The sequence below is a fragment of the Carassius carassius genome, chromosome 36, assembly GCF_963082965.1.
Source record: "Carassius carassius chromosome 36, fCarCar2.1, whole genome shotgun sequence".
Lineage (NCBI taxonomy): Eukaryota > Metazoa > Chordata > Actinopteri > Cypriniformes > Cyprinidae > Carassius > Carassius carassius.
Window position 1 is genome coordinate 24,871,739 of NC_081790.1, and position 27,933 is coordinate 24,899,671.

Here is a 27,933-nt window from a genome sequence, read left to right on the forward strand (position 1 = left end):
CGGTGCGTACTCAAACAGTGTGTGCGTAATGGCTGCTTGAGTGAATTTAGATGCTCCGTCTCTTATGCTTTTGATTTGACCATGACAAACGGATAACGTCGAGACATCGGTGCTAAAAATGGTTTATACTCATCCAGAGACGCAGCCAAAGACGAAATCTAACAGCTTGAAGTGATTAACCAACGTGTAAGTATATTTTATCATAACTATCGAAGCGTTTGTAAGGGAAGAACGGGCACAGTTCTGTAATGTTACTGTTAGTTACATTTTAAAATAATTTAACTCTACGTATTTAACACATTTACCTCAAAAACATTATTTGTTTGTGTTTTTAGACCTCTGAAGTGGTTAAATATAAACTTTACCTAGTTATTAAGATACCATTTAGTCAGCACAAACTCCGAAAGTCAGTTATTATTGTTCTGGTTCACATTTTAACCCGTGTTTTGTCGTCTCAACAATGTAATATTTGTGTCTGTATAAGGTTTATCTTTTCAGTATTCCACATGTGTCCCGTGTTAAACTGTGACTGTTGATGTGTCGGGGTTACTAGAGTTCAAACACGTTTAACACGACAGGTATGACAACAACTAGTCCACGTGAGTTTAAATACAACACTATATTTTCGTCATCGCACAATTATTTGACTATATTGTTGACTTAAGAGTATAGTTATGTAAGTGTAGTGTTTTTTCTCCCCATCTGGTGGTAATACGAGAAGTAGGTATTCCACGGTTTCTTAAAGATAGGATAGGGTATTACTGTGGTTTTGGAGATGTATTATGATTTTGTTTGGTGATAATGTCATATTCAAAGCATTTGGGTTATTATTTGTTTCATATGTTTGCAAATAACAGATGAGCTGTTGATATTGTTCAGTTCTGTTTGCTCCGAGATCTTAGATGTAGTGGCCCCATATAAAGTTAGGAAACCTAAACTAAATCCAGCTCCATGGCTTAACAACTATACTTGTTCTCTGAGGCAGGAATGTCAATGTCACCTTTATTTATATAGCGCTTTAAACAAAATACATTGCGTCAAAGCAACTGAACAACATTCAGGAAAACAGTGTCAATAATGCAAAAATGATAGTTAAAGGCAGTTCATCATTGGATTCAGTTATGTCATCTCTGTTCAGTTAAATAGTGTCTGTGCATTTATTTGCAATCAAGTCAACGATATCGCTGTAGATGAAGTGTCCCCAACTAAGCAAGCCAGAGGCGACAGCGGCAAGGAACCGAAACTCCATCGGTGACAGAATGGAGAAAAAAACCTTGGGAGAAACCAGGCTCAGTTGGGGGGCCAGTTCTCCTCTGACCAGACGAAACCAGTAGTTCAATTCCAGGCTGCAGCAAAGTCAGATTGTCCTAGTCCTGTAGTCTTGTCCTGGTGCTCCTCTGAGACAAGGTCTTTACAGGGGATCTGTATCTGGGGCTCTAGTTGTCCTGGTCTCCGCTGTCTTTCAGGGATGTAGAGGTCCTTTCTAGGTGCTGATCCACCATCTGGTCTGGATACGTACTGGATCCGGGTGACTGCAGTGACCCTCTGATCTGGACACAGACTGGATCTGGTGGCCACGGTGACCTCGGAACAAGAGAGAAACAGACAAATATTAGCGTAGATGCCATTCTTCTAATGATGTAGCAAGTACATAGGTTGTTATGGGAAGTGTTTCCGGTTCCGGTTTACCTAATTAATGCAGCCTAAAAATCCTTTAACGGATTTGGATAATAAAAGCATATTAGTATGTTATGTGTATGCCAGGTTAAAGAGATGGGTCTTTAATCTAGATTTAAACTGCAAGAGTGTGTCTGCCTCCCGAACAATGCAGGAATGCAGGAAATGGAGAAAGGATAAGCTACAGGTTTCACTTCAATTCATGAGGTGGTGTTTTTCAGACAACCAGGCTGCTGTGAGAACTGCAAGGCAGAATTATTTCTTGAGTGTTATTGAGGCATTATATGTGACGCATAATGGCCCTGCAGCCCTTTTTTCAACAATTAATAGATTTCTCAATCCGAGTGGATGTTCTACCTTGACCCCCTCATTGCAGGTTTATGAAATGTTTTGTATATTTTTTGTGGAAAAAGAAGAAAAGATTAGAACTAGTCTGCCTACATCCTCATTATGCATTTGAATCCTACACCTGGTCGTTGCGATGTGGTTCATTTACATCTTCTTAAGGAGATGGTTGATGTTGTTGGGCCGAGTATTACTTCTATTGTTAACAATAGTCTTTTAATGGAGTTTATCCAACTGGCCTTAAGCAGGCGGTTATTTAAAAAAGAATTATTGGCCCATCCCATAGCTACCATGTCTATCAAAGATTTTAGAGAAGGTGGTTTATTCCCAGTTAATGTAATTTTTAAGTAGGTATTTGATCTTAGACAAATTTCAGTCTGGTTTTAGGGCAGGTCACAGCACTGAGTCTGTACTTTTAAGAGTTGTTCACGTACAGTCAGAGATGCAGGTAACGGGGCAGCTCTGATTTTATTGGACTTAAGTGCAGCTTTTGACACAATACACCATGTGATTCTTAGAAAGCTGTTATCCCATTTAATGGTACAGGTTTTAGGACCTGCCACTAGAGGGCGCACTATCAAAACAATAACAATCGCGTGGTTTGATGACGCTAAGAAGGAGCGAAGAATTATGGGATTTGTTGTCTTCTACCCAACCGCTGACGGCCATCAATCAGACGGAAAGATAAATCATGGATTTAACGCAAGTTCAACGATTTGCGTGAGTAGATTACATAAAAAGTCAATGCAAAGACGCAGTCAGACTATGGATCAGACACGACCTCGCACAGGTCTAGAGACGCGATGCCCCGTGTTTGGCGTGTATGCCCCATAATACTAATCTTGTTCGTTATAATAGCATACGTTTTCTGTTAAGATACGAATAAAAACAACTCACCTGTCGATTAAAACACAAGCCTCTTTCTAGTTGAAGTTTGTCGCGAAGCTTCTTCCGCATTTGTCCACGACACTGTTGTCATGTGGTTTCTACGTTAGTAAAGGCGGTAACTAACGTCATTGTCAACAAAGGGTAACTAACGTAATTGACAGGCGACTGCACTACCCCGTGTCACTGTTTAGAATGGGAATTTTCTCATGATTTACAACTAGTTGAAAAAATTAGAGATATTGTTAGTAATCAGCTGGACAAAATATATAACAATAGCCTAGTGGTTTTTGATATTTTACTGCAAATATCTTACAGATTGTACCTTTAATTGGAATTTTTGGACGGTTTTAGAGTGGATAAAGTCTTATCTGTCAAATAGATCATTCTCTGTAAAGTATGGTAACTTTGTTTCAACAGCAGTGCCCCTCTTACTTGTGGCGTCCCCCATGGTTCTGTTATTGGCCCCATTTTATTTTCCTTGTATATGTTGCACCTAGGCTCAGTTTTTACAAAATACGGGATGTCTTACCATTTGTATGCGGATGATACACAGATCTATTTGCTTACGAGAGTGGGAGAGAACAAGGGTTCTAATTTGCTATTTGGATGTCTAGATGAGGTTAAGAGCTGGATGAAATCTGCTTCAGTTTAACCAGAGTAAAACTGAGATTGTGTTTTGGCCCTGCCAGAGGATGGTTAGATATGATCACATCTGTGGGTTCATGGTCCGATTATTGCCATGACCAAATAAGGAGCTTAGATGTGGTGTTTGATCCAGAGCTGAAATTTGACAAGCAGATTAATGATATAGTAAAGATTTGTTTTTCCAGATTAGGTCTATTGCTTGACTAAAGCCTATTCTGTTAAGGAAAGACCCAGAGAAGGTTATTAATGCATATGTTTTGTCTCGTCTGGACTATTGCAATGTGGTGTATAGGGCTGGGTACCGAACTTCGATGCCTTTATGGTATCGAACAAAAAACTTTGATACTATGAGTATCGAAAAATTATTTATCTTTCGGTGCCAAATTTCGGTTCCAAAAGCCAAGCGGCCGTATTTTATTTTATTTTTTTTCAAGCGGCTGTGTCTGTGTGAGCTTGTAGCATACGTGCATGTAAAGACCTAAATTTGCCTTGATTGGCTGTCCACCACCGCGTGACGTGACGGGGAGGATTTCTGAAGATACTCGCAGTCACACAACACAAGTGTAGTTGTTTTTTCTCAAAACGTTTCTGTTTCACAATGCCAAAGAGGTCTAAAGTTTGGCTACACTTTATAAAAGTATGCGATAAGAGTATTGCAACCAAAGCCGGCAATACCACCAATTTAATGAAGCATTTGTTTGGATGAATGTTTTGCCCTCCCTCCCTGTTTAGTTTGGTCTACTCCATTGCGTATCTTAAAACACGACCCTTCACGTCGTCTAAAAAACAGAGGGAGAGACAGATTTATCTGGTACGGCGAAGTTCTCTAAGCCAGCAGGCCACTGTATACGTTCACTTAAAACGTAACCGACTCTGTTTACGAGAATACTTGCAGAGACAATTATTTTGAGATAATTGTGTGTGTATGTGTTCATTCAGAAGTCACGATATGCGAAAGATGAATTCATTCTCTGTACGCGCATTGTCTAAAATGCTGCTCGTAGCGCGTGCTTTGAATGATTGAGCACAAGCTCCGAACGTGCGAATTGTTTAAAACGCTTGAATCAGCAATATTTAGAAACAAGTGCAAACGATCAGCTACGATCTGTTTCACCCCTTCAAGTGAGTGAACAACGCGAATCAAGTTAGGAATTTTACATATATTCTTTTATATATTATATTATATTATACATATATATTATTTACATATATTTACAATTTTACACTATTCACGATAGCCCATCGGACTGGAAAACACAATAGGGCTTGGGCGTCGTGACGTCATTATTGGCGTGGCTGCCGTGTTGATGGCCTCCTTTACTGCTACTCGGACTACTGCGCAGTGTTTAGACGTACTCCCTCTCATCCATCCGTCTTAATTTGATTAATTAAAAATCTATTTCAACCATGGTAAACCGTTGCTGTATTGTGGGGTGTAACAGCGCAACATATAATCGCCATGGGGAAAATAAAATGAGAATGGATTAACTTTCCACCGCTTTCCTGCTTGGAGGCGCGACCACGGAGACCATAACATCTGAATATTCATTTATATAGCTTAAGTCAACATTGAAAATAAGGGAAATTTCCCGGGTTACTCATCCAAAATACGGGTAATTTCAACATTCATATTTCTGTTGCTCTCCCTCTGCTGACATAAAAAATTTGTACTACAAAACTGCTGCATTAACTAACGTTAAGTGATTTGTGAAGCTAGGTCTGACATGACTGCTTACAGATTGGCGTGAAATCGTGCCCTCACAACAACCACGCTATCTTAAAAAGCCCAACATCATGCTAAGGTTGCTTTCAAGTAAGCAAAACGATGCTTTGAAAACATCTGTTCGCTGGAATAGCAAGGAGTAGCAACAGGACAACAGCACAGAGACTTGACAGGTCTGATGGAAGGGCTAACAGGATATTTTACAGGAAAATACTAAAACGGGAAGACAGCGGGAAAAGAGCTCCAATACATGAGAACCCCGGAAAAAATGGGAGGGTTGACAGCTACTTACTACACTTTTGAAACACATTTAAAAGTCCATGTGTGAATGGTTTTTAGCACTAACAGTTACTAAACTAGCAGCTAGGTAGACCGCAGCTTACCTTTGTCCGGATTACTGTATAGTGTTTGCCGGCTTTATGATCTGCAACTCCTGAACCCATCCATTTGTGAACTGTACATGAGACTCCAATGACTTATAGCTTCGGAACTATTCTGAAGTGTAGGCGCTCACAAAACAAACAAGGTAGCTGAAGATATCTGTAATGCAAAAGTGCGGCAGCAAGTCATCGTCGGTACTCCACTATTTGTTGGGAATTTCATATGGATCCAAACCGTTAATAGTGCCGATTTTGTCCACATACCGGTCTCTGGCATCCATATTTAGCGTATCCCTATAAATCCCACAAATTTTCATGATTTTATCTTTTTTCTTTCTCCCAACTTTGCTTCTTCTCGTTCAACTTGCTGTATGTTTACATTCGCGAGGCTATCAACATGGCTGCCACATCCCAGAATGCAACGCGGCGCCCGAGCCCTATAGCCCCGGGACGTCAGGCTAGCGATTTTGCGAGCCCTGCAGTAGAGGTTTTCACAGTGCACCCGAGACCCGTCGACCCGGGACACGTACGGGTTCGGGTCTATATTTTAAATGATCAGCCGGGTCCGGGTCGGGTCCGAATCTATTACCTCGGGTCCTGGGTCTGTTTAACATTGTGTGTAATACCCGTGCGATCGGAGTCATCTGACTTGGAGAACACCCGGCCGTGATCAAAGACTGCTTGTGTTTTTTGTAACTTGCAACTTGTAAAATTAGGAAAAGAAAAGAGTGAGCCAAAAAAAAGAAGCAGAGCGCGCAGACTCAGGGTTAATACAAGTGCACGCACGGTATTAATGCTTGCAGACATGACACACTCATATTTAATACATTTCAAATCAGCAACACAATCTGAGGTGAACTGTCACATGAATGTTTTCTATGACGCTCAAATTGCGTTAAAGCATTTTAGGTTGATACAGCTAGCACGCATGTGCAGTCTCGAGCGCATTTCATGTTTCTATTGCAACCAGTGAGGGACACTTCGACCGCCAAACCGCGTCTTACATTTTCTCCCATTTTTATAATATTATAAATGAACCGTTTAATCTTAAAGTTTAAGTGGTCAGATTCAGACTCGATGCAGAGCAGAGAGCACAGAGATCAGATGATAGCAAATAAATAACGTCAGCGGCCATGGCATTGCACGAGCGATCGTTATTATAGTTCAAAAGGGCAAACAGTTCAGGTTATTATGCGAATAAACTCGAGTCAGAATGTACATGTGCACAGTTGCATTTGTCATCCGTCACCGTGACATCAAGAGGACTTTTGAAGCTGAAATAATGAGTGGATTCAGCTTGGACTTGGAATAACGAGAGGAATAACATGAATAACTTTCTTGTCGGAGGATTGTAAATGCATCACAGGCAGTCAGGTACAAGGAAGAGAGACTACGGCTCTTTAAATTAGGTAAGACAAAAAGCTGTATTTTTCGCAACAGGTTGATTCACTTGTAATAGCAATTTATGGTGGAATATGTGACAGTCGGGTCAAGTCGGGTCTGTGTCTTCCCGGCGGGTTGGGATTTCAAATAATATACGGGTCCGGGTAGGCATTTCTCGGATCTACACGGGTCCGGGTCCAGCTTTTGAAATATTAGACGGGTCCGGGTCGGTTCGGTGTAGTACATTATGGGTCTCTTTCGGGTTCGGCACAAATTTTTGGACCCGTGAAGACCTCTACCCTGCAGCTCAGATCTATCCAGTTTGTGAAACACTGGTCTCCACATGGGTTTCGTTAAACAAAATAAATTATTATTTTAAAAGAATCATCGGTTCACTAATCGGATCATGAACTTGTATTACCGAGCCAAAGATTATCTATTATTGAATCTCGAATGAATAAAGACTTCAAGTTCATCTGTAAAGCACATAAAGCTATCGTTTGAGTTTATAAACTTCTATTTCATGCATGATTTGTATGGATCTGCTAACTGAATGCAAAGTGTGAGTTCTAGAAGAATGTTTGTGTCTTGATGAGCATGTATCGCTCACTAGGAGTCGCTAAATGAACAGCTGCTGTTCTTTTTTATTTTTCAACGGAGGATCAGTTGCCCTATTGGTTAAAATCCCCAAACTGTTTACTTAAATATTAAATTAATAAATGACATCAAAACAGGGCCAGTCCGCCCCTGAATGGCGCACCCCTATCCAAAAAGCACAACCAGTTGTATTCATAATGTTATCCTGAGTGTGAAGTGTTACTAGAATTTGTTTTAATTAAGGTGAAAAATAAAAGTTTTGTGTTTAATGTATTTGTGTTGATGTTGAAATGGATTTTAAAACATATGGTATCGAAAAAAGTATCGTTAGGAATCGGTATCGAAACTGAGGTATCGAAATTGGCACAGGATCAAAAGATTTTGAACAATACCCAGCCCTAGTGTTGTATGTGGAGTCCTGCCTTGAAATCAGAAACTACTTGTCTTTAGCCTTTAAGGGGGTGGGCTAGTCTTTGTTGTTTAATAGGATGTGTGTTGTTTTTAAGTTGTGTGTTTTAATGAGGTATTTCTTGATTGTGCAGCACTTTGGTCTGCAGGTGTAGTTGTAAAGTGCTCTATAAATAAAGTGAATTAATGAAATGAATGAGAATTTTTTTTTTTTAAATAGATGTATAATCAACACTCAACTAAAACCTGGGTTGTATATAAAAATGGACACTCAAAGCAGTTTGTATATAATTTTTTTCTTATGTATAATATGCAATATTATTATTATGCTTATTTATTTATTTAGTCAAATTTCAGGTTGAAATATAAACTTACCTCATCTGGGTGTCTTGATTTAGTTCCTCAAAGACTAAAAAACTGTGGTTTTAATAGGATAGCACTGTTGTTCTCTATTTTAAAATCATGTTTGTCTCTCAGTTTAGGTTGAGGCCTGTTCAGTGCCCTGCTGGTCATGGCGATGAAGGCCCGTGTGGAGGCGGTTCTAAACGTGGGTCTGCGGATCCCCAGCATCATGCTGCTAGAGGTGCTGTACCGCTGGGACGTCAGCTCCTTCTTCCAGAAAATACAGAGGAGCAGTCTCAGCAATAACCCTCTCTTCCAGTACAAATATATTGCCCTGTACCTGCATTATGTCGGTAGGTCCAAACACAAGCAACCACTTCCTGTCTATACAACAAGCACTGAATGACATTGAACCGGAAATGCTCATCGAACAAACTCCTTTAAAGTCTTCTCAATTAATGCAGTATTTCATATTAAAATAGTCAACACAGTAAAATCATTTTTTTTTTTACCAGATTAGTGCCATCTGGTGGGAGTAAAATAAGAAAAACATCTGCAATTCCATGGTTTAGCCCATGGATTCATATATATCTCTATATAAAATGGCCTATAAATTCTCTAATTGTTTTTAGACATAAATACCTTTAATTTTTGGGGGGTTTAAAATGTTGATTTGAAGCATCAGTTTTTGAATTATTATTACTACAGTCAAACCTGAACACAGAAAGCATTTTGTTACACAAAACATTAAAATTCTATAAAAACGTAACCAAAATGAACAGGAATGTTTTATCGGAGCTTATTCCATCTTGTTCTTATTTCAGTTTTATGACTGTTTTTGGCTATATGTTTATAGCTATACCAATTCATTTGAGTGTGTGTGTATAATTGTGTATGTGTGTTTGTGAGTGTGTGTGTGTGTGTGTGTGAGTGGATTTGTCTGTTTTGCACTCCTGATGTTTTAAATTGTAACTGCTTCCTTGCTGTCCTTTTTTTTACTGCATTGTAGTTAAATTATTGCTTATATTTTACATCGGCCTATTTGCTGTCTTACAGTCATAACAGTTTTAGAGTTTCACCCTATCATTGATGTGTACTCATTTCTGCATTGTGGCAGATTTGTAGATTATACACAAAAAAATTCTAGGAATTTTGAGAATTTTTGTGTTTGTCGACTTCCTGATTATTTTCTATGGTCAGCCATTTTTGACCGGAGACCACAAGTGACTAGGGGTGGGCGATATTGACAAAAATGTGTATCTCTATATTTTTTTTCAATATCTCGATATCGATATTCAGACCATAATTTTGCAATCCTTTAAAGAAATGTGTGCAAATTGGCAAAGAAGGTCCAGTTGGTCTTTTATATTGCTGCATTTGACCTATTATTGTATGGAATTACTAGTACATAAAGATATGAGACATTTATTGATTTAAACATGAACCAAGTTACTGTACTAAATATTTATTTTAATACAAGAACAGTGCTTTTTCAGTATTCAGGATTTGCAAACAGTACTCTATTAGTAATAGACTAACAACAATGTGACTACCTCTTTAAAAAAAAGTTGTTTTGCAAAATGTAAACATTAGAACACAACACTATAACATTTTTGTACGTTATATAAATATAAAAGATGAGGATAAAATAGTACTGGGCGGTTTGACCAAAAATGTATATACCGTTTTTTTTTTTTTCAAAATTATACCGGTTTTCCGGTTTATGACGTTTTTTTTTAATGCATAATCAGGTGTACAATGCATTTTCTGCTGGTTGATATTCCAAGACGTGCTTGCGGCTAAGGTGCTGGAGCAAATTGCCTTTGGCGACAATTTTAACCCGACAGCATAAAATGGATATTATATATGCATAATCTGCCTGCAGTGCATATGCAGTCCGCAGCACGGACTCATTGTGTTTTCACACAGGACGTGTTTGCAGTCCGCTACTGATCCGCGTCGGTTTAGTCCACAAACACAACATTTGTTCATTGTTTTGATTTCATATCATGTAAAAGAAAAGTATATATATTTTAAGTCTTTTATCACAGAACAGTAACAATCTTTCATATAGACATTAGTTTACACTCAATAAATATAAACAACGCATTTTTTCATGCATTTTACTTCTAGGTTTGTATAATAAGCTGCTCAAGCAAGCGGCAAAACATTTAAACACAATAATTAGCCTACTTTTCTTGTTAAAAAATGTAAAATTAAAACACCACAGACAGAAAGTCTCGTGCATTTTGCATTTAAATCTTTATCACATGCAATCCCACAGGTCTTAATGAACCTTGTTTTTCTGCTTTTCTGGTTAAAAAATCTAAAATGAAAACACCACAGACAGAAACAGTCTCATGCATTTTGCATTTAAATCTTTATCACATGCAATCCCACAGGTCTTAATGAACCTTGTTTTTCTGCTTCCATAAAAGTGAACATATATATTGTTTTCCTTGTTTATCTAAAAGTGCCCTTTTTCTTGTTTTAAACCTAGCCAAAAACCCATGTGACTGCGTTTCCATGTCAATCCATGTTAATTTTTCCCACGAACAATGCGCTTTCACTTTAATTCAGTGCCTGCAGCACAGCAAAAATAGACTCAGTACGTTAACAATCGCTGCACTGACACCTCGTGCAGCTGTAATCCGTTAATACGACTGTGTGAAACAGGCGTTATAACGTAACACCTGAACACTGCTGTTGTATGTACCCCTGTCTACGGTGTACCCTCACCACACATCGCAGTCGCTGCTTAGAAGTGCAACATTGTAAAGGGTCCATCTGAAACAGTGTCGAGCGGCCGCGGCGCAGCATAACGTTCGTTCCGAACGTTGAGTAATTAAATAAACTGGTATGGAGTTATATTAAAAATTAACATCGTAACGAAAATAGACACCGGTTTTCGGTATGAACCGGTTTACCGCCCAGCACTAGTGTATGTGTTCACAGTGTGAGTTCACTGCTGTGTGTGTGTGTGTGCACTTTGGATGGGTTAAAAGCAGAGCACAAATTCCGAGTATGGGTCACCATACTTGGCTGTATGTCACGTCATTTTAAAAGATACGCATGAAAATCTCAGCCTCAGTCAAATCACGATTTCGATTCCATTTCAATTAATCGTGCAGCCCTAATAGGCTTTGCTTGTTACTTCTGAAGTGGAACATCAGACTCCGCTTTCTAATTCTGTCAATTTTAATCACAAAATTTAAACAATAAATATGCCTCAGTACAACCCGGAAGACACAGTCCTCTTTATGACCAGTTACTGCATGAAATAAACATGAATGAACATCAGATTGCATGCTGAAAGAAACAACTTTGCATGCTGAAAGCTACTTACTGAAATGTTTCAGGACATTAATGAAAAAGCTTGTGAGCAGTACTTCTCATAAGATATTCAGTGTCCATGAACCCAATAGTTAGCTAGATAAATTAACTGTAGAAAGGAGTATCTTGCTAAACTGATACACTGTATTACATATCATGCAGGTTTGAATAAATCCATCATGAAAAAAGTATGATATCTGCAGTTTAAATTGTTTATATTTCAACCACATACTGGAGTGGAAACTCAAGTGTTATAATACACATTTGTTATAGGACGTTTTTTATTCTACAATACTAAAAATATAAAATATAAATATTAATATATATATAAAATTAGGGGTGTAACGGGACGTGTATTCGTACCAGACCGTTTCGGTACAGGGCTTTCGGTACGGTGCACGTGTGTACCGAATGACGGAATGCAATATTTTGTGCGCGGAACATAAGTACATTTTCGTGTTTCCAAACGAACATATTAAGTGGCGGAAGTCTCCGCGTTCAGCGCAAATACCGCCCTGCAGATGATTCTAAGGCCGGCGACACACTGGATGCGTGGCGCAAGCTTCTCAACTGCGTGGCGTGTCCGTTTTTAATTCGGCTCCCATGTTAACAGGTTAGAGCATGCAGACTGCCTGCGTGAGACGTGCATCTCAGGCGCATCTCAGCCGCGTGGGAAATGCGTGCATGCTAGAAATAGAACAGACGCCTATTTTTCACACGATAGGCAAGCGTAATTTTGTACACAAATGCATATTAATTCATGACACTTTGATGTTTGAAAGATGTTTGAAAGTCTATAGGTCTATAGATTGACAAATTCAGATATAAATGTAATTTAAAAAATTAAATTAATAATTATCGATTTTCAAATATTGCACCTGTCAAACAGTCTATTTTGCCGTCAATACTATTGACTGTGTCCTTTATCAGTAGGCTTTATATTTATGCTCAACATGAAGTATAGATATTGTTGTCATGAAGACAAGATCCTGGTCTGTCGGCGGTCTCCCTCTATGTCACCTACAGTAACAGCAGCGCGCCAGCACCGCGTCAGGCACGATTCTGGTAAAGCAGGCCTACAAGCTGGGATTGGTAATGCTGCACTGTAATCATAGTTATTTATTTATATTTTTCATTATATTTTATTATATGATATTGGTTTGAGACTGAGAGTATTTTATTTAGTGGAGCAGTTTGCAACTTTGCAGCAGTATTTTATTTCTTATTCTTTTTTTATTTTATACATATTTTATTAAAAAGTATTTTTAAAAAAAGTGTATAGTAAAAAACAACCTGCAGTTTAATGTTTGCATTTCTTTCCCTTACTGTACCGAAAATGAACCGAACCGTGACTTTAAACCGAGGTACGTACCGAACCGTGATTTTTGTGTACCGTTATATATATATTAGGGGTGCAATGGTACGCAAAAATCACGGTTCGGTACGTACCTCGGTTTTAAAGTCATGGTTCGGTTCATTTTCGGTACAGTAAGGGATATATAATATAATATATATATATATATATATATATATATATATATATATATATATATATATATATATATATATATATATGTATATGTATGCTGCTTTATGTAAAATTTACAAATCACTTCAATGAAGTAGACTTGTGCCGGTATTCGGTAATGCGATATATTACGGTAATGAATATGCACAATAATGTTATCGTGATCACTTCTAAATACCGTGAATAATTACAAATTACTCAGAATTTGGAATGCATTTTAAGAATTACTATTCCCATCAACTGGTCAAAATGCACAACACCGCTGTCTGCTGCTTGAAAGACTCTGTGCGCTCTGATGTAAAAAAGCAAGCATGAGAAGCACATGGAGGAACACGTGAGGGACGAGCTGAATGAAAGCACATTCACTCTCTGACAGCAGATGGAGATAAACTGCAGAAAATGCAGTCCTTACCCTTGAAACACCACAAATAAACCAGCTGCCCTACTTTCTAAAACGTATTTAATAATTTTAAATAGCCAATCAGATTTGTGTATTTTCTATGATGTTCATCACAGTGCCAAATACTTAAGTATTAAGTCTTAATAGGCTATTTTAATCTGGACTACAACATGACATAGAAATTGTTTGAAACGGTTTTGATTTTTTTAGTTTTAATTTACATTTTACATAAGGGCTTCATTTTTAACACATTTTTTAGTTAACATAAACTGCCAATGAAAAATTATTCTGAACATTCATACATTTTAGGTATTCCAATATTTAATAACATGTTGATAAAATCTAAAGTTGCAACTATTATTTAATGAACTAACATGAACTAAAACCTTTATTTTTTAACAAAGATAAATAACTTCTGTAGCAAATGTAGCTATTGCTCATTGTGAATGTTAATGGTTAACTAATGAGATCTCATTGTAAAGTGATACCTATGGGTCTTTATAGTTCTTTTGCACTTTAATCTGTGCAAAACTTTTAACTTTATATATTTTTTCTGTATTGCTTTATTGTATTTAAATGTTCTGTTGTTTTTGTTATAAGAAAAACAGTTTTTTAACCTGTTATACTGTATTATGAGCACTTTATTTTTTAACTAAATTTCAATACCGTGATAATACCGTTTACCGTGATAAAAGCATGAGCAATTGATCACAACAGGAAAATTTGATGCCGGCATATCCCTGCAATGTAGTAATGTACAAACTGAGAGAGTTAGTAGTTTACAGCATTATTTGAGATAAGAGCGATTTCTTCTCATTACCTTGTATAGAATCTGTATTTGATACCATTTTGGGTACCACAGAGAAAAATTGTTACAATATTGTTAATGGCAAAAATGTGACAGTATCTGATGTAATCTTTTTTTTAGACCACAGTTTAAAGTATTTTCTTATCAACTGAATCACACTGTCTACTATCGCTGAGGGGGACTATATGGTGATAAGTCAGAAATATTTCTCTTGTAATTCTCCTGCACTGTATAGTGTATAGTTTATCAAAGGTCAGGTTTACTAACTGCTTGCAACAACGCAAACATTCTTTTGGTGTTAAAAATCTACTGTAGGGATGGCCGAAATATCGCATGTGATCGTCACGCGCATTTTGTCAGTAAAGCCGATTCCCTGATTAGCGGTAAATCGCCATCACCTGCTTTCAAATGGAGCGGCTTTTAAAAGACCGAGCCATAGATCACTTACAAGCTACGCAATATCACGTTAATTATCGAAGGCGATTCATCTGCGATAATGAACGCAATGATAAATAAAAAAAATATGATAAATGATATATATATATATATATATATATATATATATATATATATATATATACAGTACAGACCAAAAGTTTGTAAACATTACTATTTTTAATGTTTTTGAAAGAAGTTTCTTCTGCTCATCAAGCCTGCATTTATTTGATCAAAAATACAGAAAAAAACAGTAATATTGTGAAATATTATTACAACTTAAAACAATAGTTTTCTATTTGAATATGCTTTAAAAAAATAATTTATTCCTGTGATGCAAAGCTGAATTTTCAGCATCATTACTCCAGCCTTCAGTGTCACATGTAACATCCAGTCTATCACATGATCATTTAGAAATCATTCTAATATTCTGATTTATTATGAGTGTTGGAAACAGTTCTGCTGTCTAATATATTTGTTGAATAAAAGGTTAAAAAGAACTGCATTTATTCAAAATAAATAAATTCTAATAATATATATTCTAATAATATATTTTCTTTACTATCACTTTTTATCAATTTAACACTTTAAAAAGAAAGAAAAAAAATTACTGACCCCAAATTACTGACCAGTAGTGTATATTGTTTTTCTGTATTTTTGATCAAATAAATGCAGGCTTGATGAGCAGAAGAAACTTCTTTCAAAAACATTAAAAATAGTAATGTTTCCAAACTTTTGGTCTGTACTATATATATATATATAATTATTATTTATTTTGCCGGGATAATGGTCTTAATTTTTATTCTTCAAGGTCTTAAAAAGGTCTTAAAAGTCATTAAATTTGTTGATCAAAAATGTGCAGATACCCTGAACTATTACATGAGCATAATCATTGTTCAGTAGACAGTATGGAGAGAACAGCTTCTCTGTGCTTCCAGAACACACACACACACACACCTATAGACCAATGTCTAATTCCATCAAAAATGATTTAAGCATCAGCAAGTGCTTTATAGATGTTCACTTGCAAGCTAGATGCTCATATAGCTGTCCAGGGCAGTGTATTAGATTTCCTCCTCTTTGAATATGCTGGATTCTCCCTGCATGTTCGGTGCAGCAGGCATAAATAACCACAACAAGAGCAATTGTTTGTCAGCCAGAGACAAAAAAGGTTTTGCTTATGGCAAAATCTTCCCCAGACCTGCTCACCCAGCTAAAGATATTTGCAGCAGAGAGCTGTCCTAGTGGAAATGTGCAGGCCAGTCCAGGAGATAAATTGTCATGTGTTTGATGCAACTTCCTGTCTGCATGAACTGTCTTTTAGTGTGGGTTATACAGGTCCTTCTCAAAAAATTAGCATATTGTGATAAAGTTCATTATTTTCCATAATGTAATGATAAAAATTAAACTTTCATATATTTTAGATTCATTGCACACCAACTGAAATATTTCAGGTCTTTTATTGTTTTAATACTGATGATTTTGGCATACAGCTCATGAAAACCCAAAATTCCTATCTCAAAAAATTAGCATATCATGAAAAGGTTCTCTAAACGAGCTATTAACCTAATCATCTGAATCAACTAATTAACTCTAAACACCTGCAAAAGATTCCTGAGGCTTTTAAAAACTCCCAGCCTGGTTCATTACTCAAAACCGCAATCATGGGTAAGACTGCTGACCAGAAGGCCATCATTGACACCCTCAAGCGAGAGGGTAAGACACAGAAAGAAATTTCTGAACGAACAGGCTGTTCCCAGAGTGCTGTATCAAGGCACCTCAGTGGGAAGTCTGTAGGAAGGAAAAAGTGTGGCAAAAAACGCTGCACAATGAGAAGAGGTGACCGGACCCTGAGGAAGATTGTGGAGAAGGACCGATTCCAGACCTTGGGGGACCTGCGAAAGCAGTGGACTGAGTCTGGAGTAGAAACATCCAGAGCCACCGTGCACAGGCCTGTGCAGGAAATGGGCTACAGGTGCCGCATTCCCCAGGTCAAGCCACGTTTGAACCAGAAACAGCGGCAGAAGCACCTGACCTGGGCTACAGAGAAGCAGCACTGGACTTTTGGACAAATTTTGCATGTCATTCGGAAATCAAGGTGCCAGAGTCTGGAGGAAGACTGGGGAGAAGGAAATGCCAAAATGCCTGAAGTCCAGTGTCAAGTACCCACAGTCAGTAATGGTCTGGGGTGCCATGTCAGCTGCTGGTGTTGGTCCACTGTGTTTTATCAAGAGCAGGGTCAATGCAGCTAGCTATCAGGAGATTTTGGAGCACTTCATGCTTCCATCTGCTGAAAAGCTTTATGGAGATGAAGATTTCGTTTTTCAGCACGACCTGGCACCTGATCACAGTGCCAAAACCACTGGTAAATGGTTTACTGACCATGGTATTACTGTGCTCAATTGGCCTGCCAACTCTCCTGACCTGAACCCCATAGAGAATCTGTGGGATATTGTGAAGAGAAAGTTGAGAGACGCAAGACCCAACACTCTGGATGAGCTTAAGGCTGCTATCGAAGCATCCTGGGCCTCCATAACACCTCAGCAGTGCCACAGGCTGATTGCCTCCATGCCACGCCGCATTGAAGCAGTCATTTCTGCAAAAGGATTCCCGACCAAGTATTGAGTACATAACTGAACATAATTATTTGAAGGTTGACTTTTTTTGTATTAAAAACACTTTTCTTTTATTGGTCGGATGAAATATGCTAATTTTTTGAGACAGGAATTTTGGGTTTTCATGAGCTGTATGCCAAAATCATCAGTATTAAAACAATAAAAGACCTGAAATATTTCAGTTGGTGTGCAATGAATCTAAAATATATGAAAGTTTAATTTTTATCATTACATTATGGAAAATAATGAACTTTATCACAATATGCTAATTTTTTGAGAAGGACCTGTAGATGCTGCTGACACCGTTAAACAGGCAGGGTGGATCACACTTTACTGCTGCAATAAACTTCACACCAATAATGTCATTGGCCCAATTTTTTGACCCTAAAGTTTAGGCCTAAATCCTGGTTTGTAGTTATAGGCTTTGTTTATGTTGTCTAAACACAATGCTGTGTAATCCCATTGGAATTGAATGAAATCAGTACCTTTTCGTTTGCTGTAACACAATCCTTAAGCATTTTTAATGAGCACTGAAAGGTAAAAAACAGTTTCGTTTTGCTTTTATAATCACCAGCGTTAGCAAGTTAATTTTGTTAAATATCGCTTGACACAGAGCTAGTCTTGTATGGTTGTTTATCAGAATCACATTTCAAAATAAAGCTTACCTTAAAAAAAATAAAAAAATTGCTTAAAAACATTTGTATTATTACTTAGTTTTTACAGTAATACTATTCACGCTGGCTTGTAGTTATTTGTATCTCACTGTGCAAATAGTCATTACAAGTAGTGATGAAATAATCTGCTAATTTTCAACAAAAGTATGCATCAAATTCACCTTTAACAATAAAAGTAATGTAATAAGTGATGGAAATTGTCTTAATTTTTTTTTTTTTCTGTATGAATATTTAGTTTTCTTCATAGTGTCAGTCAATTTGACCCTTAATAGAAAGGTTTTACCCAGGAAGGTGTACATTCACATGCATTCAAGGTGTAGGGAAAATGTTATTTCTATAATGTTATTGGTTAGACCATATGACATTTTAGAGACATTAAATGAAACTTTTTCTTGAAAAATAGTATAAAAGTTTCGCAAAACCCTTTGACATCAACATAAACACACAGGGTATATTTTTTATGTGGCATATGCTGTTTAACTGCATTAAAAAATAAAAAACATTTTCCTTTATTGTGCGTGCTGTTGTTTGTCATTGACACTTACATATAATTAAAAAAAATTGTTTTATGTGAAACCAAGTTTGCAAAATCACCTGGTTTGTTAGTTTATTTAATGGAATGTCAGTAATTGAGACTCCCTTTTCTTCAGGCTACATCCTCAGTCTGGTGTTGTTGACTTTACCCCGGCAGCATCTGGTGCAGCTCTACCTCTATGTGCTCACAGCTCTTCTGCTCTTCGCTGGACACCAGCTCTCCAGGTCTGTGCTCACAGCACCCCTTGCTTGACTGTATAAAACACAGTGACCCATTAGGATTTAAATGCTGACACTTTGACAAACTAGTTCACAAATAAAAGTGCTTGACACATTTTGCCATTAATGCAACTGTTTAGTAGTTATAATGACTTTCAAACAAACAGTGCTCAATAACTGGTGTTCCTGCAGGGATTATGTACGTGGAGAGCTGGACTCTGGTTATGAGGGACCACTTTACCTGGAGCCTCTGACCATGAACCGCTTTACCACAGCACTCATTGGTACGTCCTGCATCATCAGCTCCAACACAACACCAGATTTTGTTCTCTATACTGCTGAATTTGTTCCTGACGCATTATGAGGGATGAGTTACTCGCAACTAGACGTGCCGGTATTCGGTAATGCGATACATCACGATAATAAACATGCATGGTATTGCTATCGTGGGCACTTTAAAATACAGAGAAAAATTATTACAAACGATTCCAAATTTTTAATGCACAACACTGCTGTATGCTGCTTCAAAAATGCCTGTACACTCCGATGTAAACAAGCACGAATGAGAAGCTTAGATTTAGTGTTTAATGTTAATACATTAGCTAAGGTTAACTAATAAGATCTTATTGTAAAGTGTTACCTATTAGTCTTTGTAATTCTTTTGCACTTTAATCTGTGTAAAATATTTACTTTATGCATTTTTTTGTGTATTGCTTTCTTGTATTTAAATGTTCAGTTAATTTTGTTATTAAACCTGTTATACTTTATTATGACCTATTTTTTTTTGCAACTAATTCTCAATATTGTGATAATACAGGCATAAAAGCATTAGCAATTAACGGCAACATGAAAGTTTGATACCGGCATATGCCTGCTCGCAACTGGTGTTGTGTTACTGAAATTTGGTTCCTACCCATGCTGGAAAAGAGACCTGACTGCTGAACTATAACACAGAATCTGAAAGACTCAGTGTGCTCAATTCGATAATGAATAGACTTGTGAAATACTTCCAGTTTTACTAATGAGGCATTTAGGAATGGAATGGCATGCAACCAGCCCTTTCCATGACAAACAGACTTGAATCAGAACTACAGACTGCAGTGTTTCCCCTGCCATTATATTAAGGGGGCGGCACCCCCAGCCCTCCTTGGTCAAGTTAATTTTATCCAATTATAATTTATCTATTGCGCCATATCACAACAGTCATTTTTTTACCACTCATACTGAAGCACGCGTGACGCTTGTGGCGACTTTAGCATCTGCCGTCTGCCTTAAGCTCCATTCACACTGCACGTTGTTCCTGGAAAATTGCCGGATTGCCTTCTGTGTGAATGCAAACATGTCCAGGGATTGATTCCAGATCGATCCCCGGTTGGGGACCAAGTAACATTAGTGGTGAGCTTAGTCCCGGAAAGAGCTCTGTGTGAACAATATCATGTCATACTAACTCCCCTTTGGCAGCAACACCCACACAATTTGTGCAATGCAACCAAGTTGAAAAGAAAACGTATTCAGTTATTCATTTGAAATTTTTTTTTTTGATCCTTTATATCTAAATACAAAAGTTTCATTCCTTCAGTGAAGAGAGAGTAAACTGGTAGACTTGAGTAGTTAACTCTTTTTTGAGTCAAATTGAGCAGGTATGTTTTGTGTGCCCTGTCAACATGGCAAAGCGGACCACATTGTGGACATTCCCACTGGAAACATTTAAAGCAGCATTTTAAAGGAAACATTGACGTGTGTTAGTGTGATGTTTCTGTTCAGTTTGTTTGTTCAGAGTTAGTGTTTGTTCAGTAAGACTATCCTCTCCCTCAGGTCAGGTCGTGGTGTGTACGCTGTGTTCCTGCGTCATGCAGACCAAACAGATCTGGCTGTTTTCTGCACATCTGCTCCCCCTAGTGGCTAGACTGTGCCTCGTGCCCCTGGAGACCATCGTCTTCATCAACCGCTTCTCTATGATCTTCACCGGTCTGGAGGTGCTCTACTTCATCGCCTCCAACCTGCTGGTGCCATACAATCTGGCCAAAACTGCCTACAGAGAGCTGGTGCAGGTATGAGTGTCATAGGTCTAGAGAGTGGGGTAAGATGTGCCGCCCCCTCAATCCAGGGATGAATTTTTTTTTTTTTTAGCATTTTTTTACTTTAGTGTGATTGGATAGTAGCTGGACAGGGAGAGAAGTGGGAGATAGAGTGGGGGAAGGTATTGGGAAAGGTCCACGAGCCAGGACTCGAACCCGGGACACCCAAAGTGCAATGGCGCTGTACGTCAGTGTGCTGCCCACAAAGCTGTCGTCGCCAACATCATGTGCACTTTTCAAATTTGAAATTACTTTTCTACATGGCAGATTAAATGAATAATTTTTTGCAATTTATTTTTGGAAAAATAAGTTTTAATTTTTTTTTTATATTTTAGACAAAACCCGTTGAAGAGTTTGGGGTTGGTTTTACCATTTTTTTTTTTTTTAAATAGTCTATTTTCCTCATCAAAGCTCTATTTATTTAATCAGAAGTACAGTGAGAACAGTAAAATTGCAAAATATTAACTTTTGTTTTAATGTTTTTTTAAATTTAATTTATTGCTGTTATTTCAAGGCTGAACTTCAGTATTATTTGATCCTTCAGAAATCATTAAAGTATACAGATCTGGTGCCAAATAATCATTCATTTTTTGTTAAAAAAGTTTTTTTCTCTCGGTATCCTTCAATGAATAGAAAGATCAAAATGACACCTTTCTTATAGAAATCTTTTCTAACAAAAATTAATTTACTGTCATATATGCATTTTATTTTTTGCCCTATTACTTAAAATTAGTTTCTAATTACACGGTGTAATTGCCTTCATTGAGCTTGATAGTTTTTTTTTTTACTTGCATTATTAGGCTAGCATTAGTGTTTTGTAATATAGAAATTGATGATGAGAATTATGAAGTTTCAATGTTATCAAAAGTGGTTTGTGAATAATGTGGAGTAAAGAAAGACGTTTTTGCCCATCCTTCCAGCCAGTCTTTGAACCCTAGGTAACCTTCCTGTGTTGTTCTGTAGGTGGTGGAGGTGTACGGTTTGCTGGCTCTGGGCATGTCTCTGTGGAATCAGCTGGTTCTGCCTGTTCTCTTCATGTGCTTTTGGCTGGTGCTGTTTGCACTGCAGATCTACACCTACTTCAGCACACGGGACCAGCCGCCCTCCAGAGAGAGGCTGCTCTTCCTGTTCCTCACCAGGTCTGACTCCTGCAACGTATAATCCACTGATTTAAACAACACAAAGATAGCGTCTAGATTAAGGACGCTAACAATTTATTGACGATCAAAAACGTATTGATAATCGATTCAGTTCGCGCAGTGTGTTCATGCACAAAGCGTGCAGCAGACACACACACACAAAAAAAGAAACGAGCACTTAGGGCCGTGACAGTGATGGACTGGATCTCTAGCTCAAATAATTCACATTGTGCAAAATAGGCTTTTGATGTGATCCAAAATGTAAAAGTGCATTACATAGAATCTAGAAAAATAGAAATAAAATGTTTTCTCCCAATATTCCGAAACAACTGACACCATTTGTAAATGGACAGAAAAGTGAATATCTTCCGCACAAGCAAGCAAGTCAGCAAGAGCGGAACTGAATGTGAACTGATAGCGCGTGTGAAATACTCCTGCTACGGAGTGACATGATGGAAAAAAATGGGTATAAAAAGAAAATATTAAAATTTATTAGTTCCTACCACTTATTAATTTGTTGCCACGGTCTTAAATCTAAGGTACAACGTAGCCGTGATTTAATTAACATGAGGAAACGGATTAAGTCGTGGGAACAAATTCTTAATTTGTTAAATTTGTGGAAATTCAACACTCAAACCAACACTCAAAACAGAACACAAAGCTTAATTTAAATGTATGGGTTAATGTAGGCAATGTAATATTTGCTTTCTAAATATTTATTTCTCTTGTGAACAAAGCGTAGTACTTCACGTACTTCACAATGTTCACGTAAAAAGGTGTTTCATGTGGGTTAGTCATGCTTACTGGCACAGCCCTGTGTACTTGAGCTACATTTGGGATAATTTTACTTTAAATGGTGATAATGTTAATTGCAAACATTGATTATGTTTTTAAAATTAAATGCAACAATGAGCATCATCATACCATTTAAAAATGGTGCATTCAGCGGTCTGAATCCCAAAGGTGACTATCATAATCGTGTCGATTCATTTTATAATCCTGCTTGGTAGCCTTTTAGTTTTTGCACATCCTGTAATGCTGGTAATTATATGCCCCTGAGGTAGAAGCATTTTGAATTATTAGGTTAACGATTAATTGATCATGGGAATAATTGTAAATTGGCATAGCTAGGCTAGATATAAACCAGAATGCATTGCAATATGTATTTGGAACAGTGGAAAATAGGGAAGTAGAAATCGAAATCCCTGTTTAACAATATGTAACGTACAGTATGTAAAGGTTTTGTTGGTTGTGTATGTTTTCTGCAGTATCGCTGAGTGCTGTAGTACTCCTTACTCTCTGCTGGGGCTGGTCTTCACTGTGTCTTTCGTGGCGCTGGGCGTCCTCACCCTCTGCAAGTTCTATCTACAGGGATACAGAGCTTTCATGAATGACAACGCCGTGCACAGGTGAGGAACGTCCAACCAATTATGCTTACTGTGCTCCATTTCAAAACAACTTTTTGCAGGGACTTGAATATAGATAAGAGTGTATACAGTAGTTTGTTTTCTTGTCTGGTTTTCAGGGGAATGACTGAGGGCATCACTCTGCTGGTCTTGGCTGTTCAGACTGGGCTCATTGAGCTGCAGGTCATTCACAGAGCATTCCTCCTCAGCATCATCCTCTTTGTCGTGGTGGCTTCCATCCTGCAGTCCATGCTGGAGATTGCTGACCCTATAGTTCTGGCACTGGGGGCCTCCAGAGACAAGTAAGAGCCTCAAAACATCTTGCATACTTCACGCCTGATCAGAATACAGTTTTCCTGCAACTTCCAGACAAGACACATGTGCATTATTTACAACAGGTTTTTTTTATTTTTATTTTATTTTTTTAGTCTGGCAGATTTTTGACATTTTCTGAATGGTTGGAAATTTAGTGGGTTTTTTTCTTTTTTAATTATTATTTTTTTTATTAATAAATTAATTAATTGAAGTTTTGATTGGTCTTGTAATCAGGAAATAAAATCGTTAGAATCCTCTGGGCCGATATTTTCTGTCCGAGGACATGTATGTTGAGCCTTTCTTCTGTCTTTGGTTTTTTGCAGGAGTCTGTGGAAGCACTTCCGAGCAGTAAGTCTTTGTCTTTTCCTGCTGGTCTTCCCTGCTTACATGTCTTACATGATCTGCCAGTTCTTCCGTATGGACTTCTGGCTGCTCATAATCATCTCCTCCAGCATCCTCACATCACTGCAGGTACACAAACCTCACAGAGTAATACAAATGAACAGTTTCTATCGCTGCGCATAGACACTCCTTGCAGTGTCAATTTTTGTTAAAAGATGAAGTGGTATAATAGTATATATCAGTTGATTTTTATGGTGACTAGGGATGCACAGTATGTTGGCCACCATATCGGTATCGGCTGATAAATGTTATTTTTTTTCTGTTGCCGCATTGTGCATTGGCAGCCTTTTGTGCAGTTGTGTAATGTGCAATTGTATTGTGTTTATGCACATATATCTTGTTTATCTAATATAGAATGCTTTTGGTTAAGCTAATAGAGTGTAAATAGAGCAATTTATCAGTAGTCATCTTTAGATTAGCGCACTATTAACTATGATTGGGATTGTCATATATATCATATTGAGAATACTATTATGATAAAACGTTGTGAATTTATAATATATTTGTCGTGTTGCAGCGTGGTGTTACAGGAAGAGCCAAGGGTGCAGACATGCCATGAGTTACACATTCTAGCATATAACATGTTTGTTTCTTTTTGTGTAAATATGTTATGGCTTCAGTTTACCGGTCTTTCTGCTCTTCAGCTACAGCTCACACAGCTCAAACAGCAGTGGTGTTAAGATATTTCTCTCAAAATTATTGATGTATTAATAATAACCACCACTTTTATTTTTCTAATTTTATTTACAGTATGATTTAACTAAAGTAATTCCATTATTGTTCAATTTATCGCGCAACATATTGGTTATCGACTTTCATATGTAAAGAATTATCGGTTATCGGTATCAGCCAAACGTTTCATATCGGTGCATCCCTAATGGTGACACACACTTTTCTGCTGTTTAGGTTTTTGTGTTTTAGTAACGGGACATTTATGATAGGTTGTCTATCTTTAAGGCAAAAGCAAAATATACGGTTTCAGATAAAAAAATTTTTTATTACTTTTTATTCTATTTTTTTTTGTCTTGAATATTTTGCATAGATAATGAGATATAATGTATATATTTATAAATGCATATAAATTTAAATGTCTAATATATGATATAATGGATTACACTCTCGTAGGTTCTTGGTACACTTCTGATCTACATCCTGTTCATGGTGGAAGAGATTCGTAAGGCTCCTGTTGAGAACATGGATGAAGTCATCTACTGTGTCAATGGGACCTACCGGCTCCTGGAGTTCCTGGTGGCCGTCTGTGTGGTGGCCTATGGTGTCTCAGAGACCCTGTTTGGAGAATGGACTGTAATGGGCTCCACCATCATCCTGGTTCACTCTTATTATAACGTGTGGCTAAGGGCCCAGCTGGGCTGGCAGAGCTTCCTGTTGCGCAGAGATGCAGTTCACAAGATCCAAAACATGCCCACTGCTTCTGCATTACAACTCCAGCAACATAATGACATCTGTTCTATCTGCTTTCAGGTACGGAGTGTTTAAGATGTTTTCACTGCCTTTATTCACAACATAAGTTCATTGAATCATTTAAAAAGTCTTTTTTGAATTTAGTACAAAATGTTTTATGTACTTTCACTGGAGTTCCTAACTGAAGTGTTGATCAGTTTAAAATGTTGTCATTTTTCATTTGTTAAATATTACATGTGCCCTGTTTTATTCTATACCAAGTTAGAGGGTTTAATGTGTCACTAAGAGAGAATTTGTTTACTATGCACTCTTCACAATTGTTCCGAAAGGCGTTTTTGGTTCCCCAATGAAGCTTTCAGTGATAAAAAAATAACCATTTATTTTTTCTTAGTATGAAGAATATTGTAATAATCTGAAGGCCCATTGGTGCTCTGAAAGGTTTTCATGGATATTAAAGTTTCTTCATGGAAACATCAGTGACAATAAATAAACTTTATTGAAGGTTCTTTACTGGAATGAATATTATACCCACATGAATCTGAATCCTAATTGATTAAAATCAAGAGATTGTGAATTGTAACCAAATATTTACTGAAATCAAGCTTCAGTAGTTTTGCACATGCTTAGTGATACCACTACATACAGTAGTGGTTGCTTGTGCTCACCATCATTTGAATCTGAATTTGCTCCCGCTAGCCGTTAAACCATTTCCTCATTTGCCGACATGTTCATAATTTCACTTCTTATCTTGGCTGTCTAGTTTTAAACATTGTTTCTCACTTCCATCCTTCAATTCCAGGATATGAAGTCTGCTGTCATCACGCCATGCGGCCACTTTTTCCACGCTGCCTGCTTAAAGAAGTGGCTGTACGTGCAAGAAACATGTCCTCTGTGCCACGGCCAGCTCAAAAGCCAATTACAGCCAACAAGCTCTTCAGGAGCTGCCAATCAGAACCCAGCAGAGGTGGAACAGGAGGAGGGTGATCCACAGGTTGAGCTGGACCCTGAGGAAGACACCCAAGCAAAAAACACTCCTCCCATGCAAACCCCAACCGAGCGAGAGCTTGGATCGGACTTGCCACCGGGGAGCTCGAAAATCCAGCCCAAAGAATGTGATCCAGCGGCAGAGAGCAGCACCAGCCCAGATGCTGATCTGAATGAAGATGGTTCCTGCAGCACGTCAGATGTCCTTTTCTCTTCATGAGCAAATGATAACCCTCAACTCTTATCAGCCTGTTTAGTGTCACCACAAACACTTCATATTGCTGAGGTTGAGGACTGCATTAGGAGATGATAGGGATGGTTTACCCTAAAATAGAAGTTCTGTCATCATTTACTCACACTATTTTTGTGGAACACAAAAGAAGATATTTAGAAAGTTGTTCCAGCTGCACTTTTCCATATAATTAAATGGAGTAAAAGGCTGTTTATGTGGCAGCTTATCCCACCACAAAATTAAAAATAATGGCTACTAATTATGACAATTTGGACTGCCTCACAATTCTAATAGGAAAAAAGTCAAAATTGCAAAATATTAACTCTGGTTTTTTTTTTCCACCATGGAATAAAGAGTTTGTTTAATCTTTCATTTACAAGTTTGCATCCTGCAATTCCTTTTTTTTCTCTGTGAACTCTAAGTTTACATCTGAATAGTTTTCTATCTGAATAGAAATTTTTTTTCCTGTAATTTTTTCCTTTTTATCACAATTATGCATTTAAATCTCAGATTTGAATTTTGAGTATATATTTCGCAATTGCAAGCTAACATTCTGCAGTTATGACTTTTTTTCTCTGATTTTTAAGTTTACATCTTGAGTTTTTTTCATCCACAGATAATAAAGGTAATTGCGTTCGAGTTTATATTTTGCAATTGCAAGTTAACGTTCCACGGTTATTACTATTACTTTTTTTTAAATTCTGAGTTTACATTTCACATTTCTTTTTTCGCCACGGAATAATAAGGTAATTACAACCTTTTTCTTAACAGTTGTGTATATATTTACAAATATTTTGTCCCGGATTTGCAAGTTTATTTCACTGTAATAGAAGTCAGCAAGCAAAGAATTCAGAATTATGAGAAAGTTGCAAGTATGATTTATATAAATACAGTGAAAATGTCTCCATACAATTCAAAAGATCCTAAAGCTTTTTTTTATTGTCTGCTGACCTTCTTTTGTGTTCCACAAAAGAAAATTGTACGAATTCGAAATGGCTTGAGTAAAGGATGACTTCTGGAA

At 37.5% G+C, this 27,933-nt stretch overlaps 1 protein-coding gene across 2 annotated transcripts; it reads left to right on the forward strand.

Moving 5' to 3' along the window:
* The first annotated feature begins 3 nt into the window (after window positions 1-3).
* Window positions 4-27,271, forward strand: LOC132117472 (RING finger protein 145-like). Of its 2 annotated transcripts, none has more exons than XM_059526775.1 (11): window positions 4-186; window positions 8,524-8,741; window positions 18,832-18,940; window positions 19,127-19,218; window positions 20,750-20,985; window positions 21,976-22,151; window positions 23,420-23,560; window positions 23,677-23,859; window positions 24,196-24,343; window positions 25,400-25,756; window positions 26,496-27,271. In XM_059526775.1, the coding sequence occupies exons 2-11, from the start codon at window positions 8,558-8,560 to the stop codon at window positions 26,898-26,900; spliced, it is 2,031 nt and encodes a 676-aa protein (XP_059382758.1). In that variant the 5' UTR covers window positions 4-186; window positions 8,524-8,557; the 3' UTR covers window positions 26,901-27,271. The 2 variants fall into 2 exon arrangements, with proteins under 2 accessions (XP_059382758.1, XP_059382759.1); XM_059526776.1 differs by having other exon boundaries at window positions 8,529-8,741.
* The last annotated feature ends 662 nt before the right edge of the window (window positions 27,272-27,933 follow it).

What these genes read in the sequence shown, in the direction of transcription:
- LOC132117472 (XM_059526775.1), top strand. Translation starts at nt 8,558, where the DNA reads ATGGCGATGAAGGCCCGTGTGGAGGCGGTTCTAAACGTGGGTCTGCGG. An exon ending in CCTACAGAGAGCTGGTGCAG is followed by an intron (nt 20,986 to 21,975) that starts GTATGAGTGTCA and finishes GTTGTTCTGTAG; the next exon opens with GTGGTGGAGGTGTACGGTTT. An exon ending in TCTGTTCTATCTGCTTTCAG is followed by an intron (nt 25,757 to 26,495) that starts GTACGGAGTGTT and finishes CTTCAATTCCAG; the next exon opens with GATATGAAGTCTGCTGTCAT.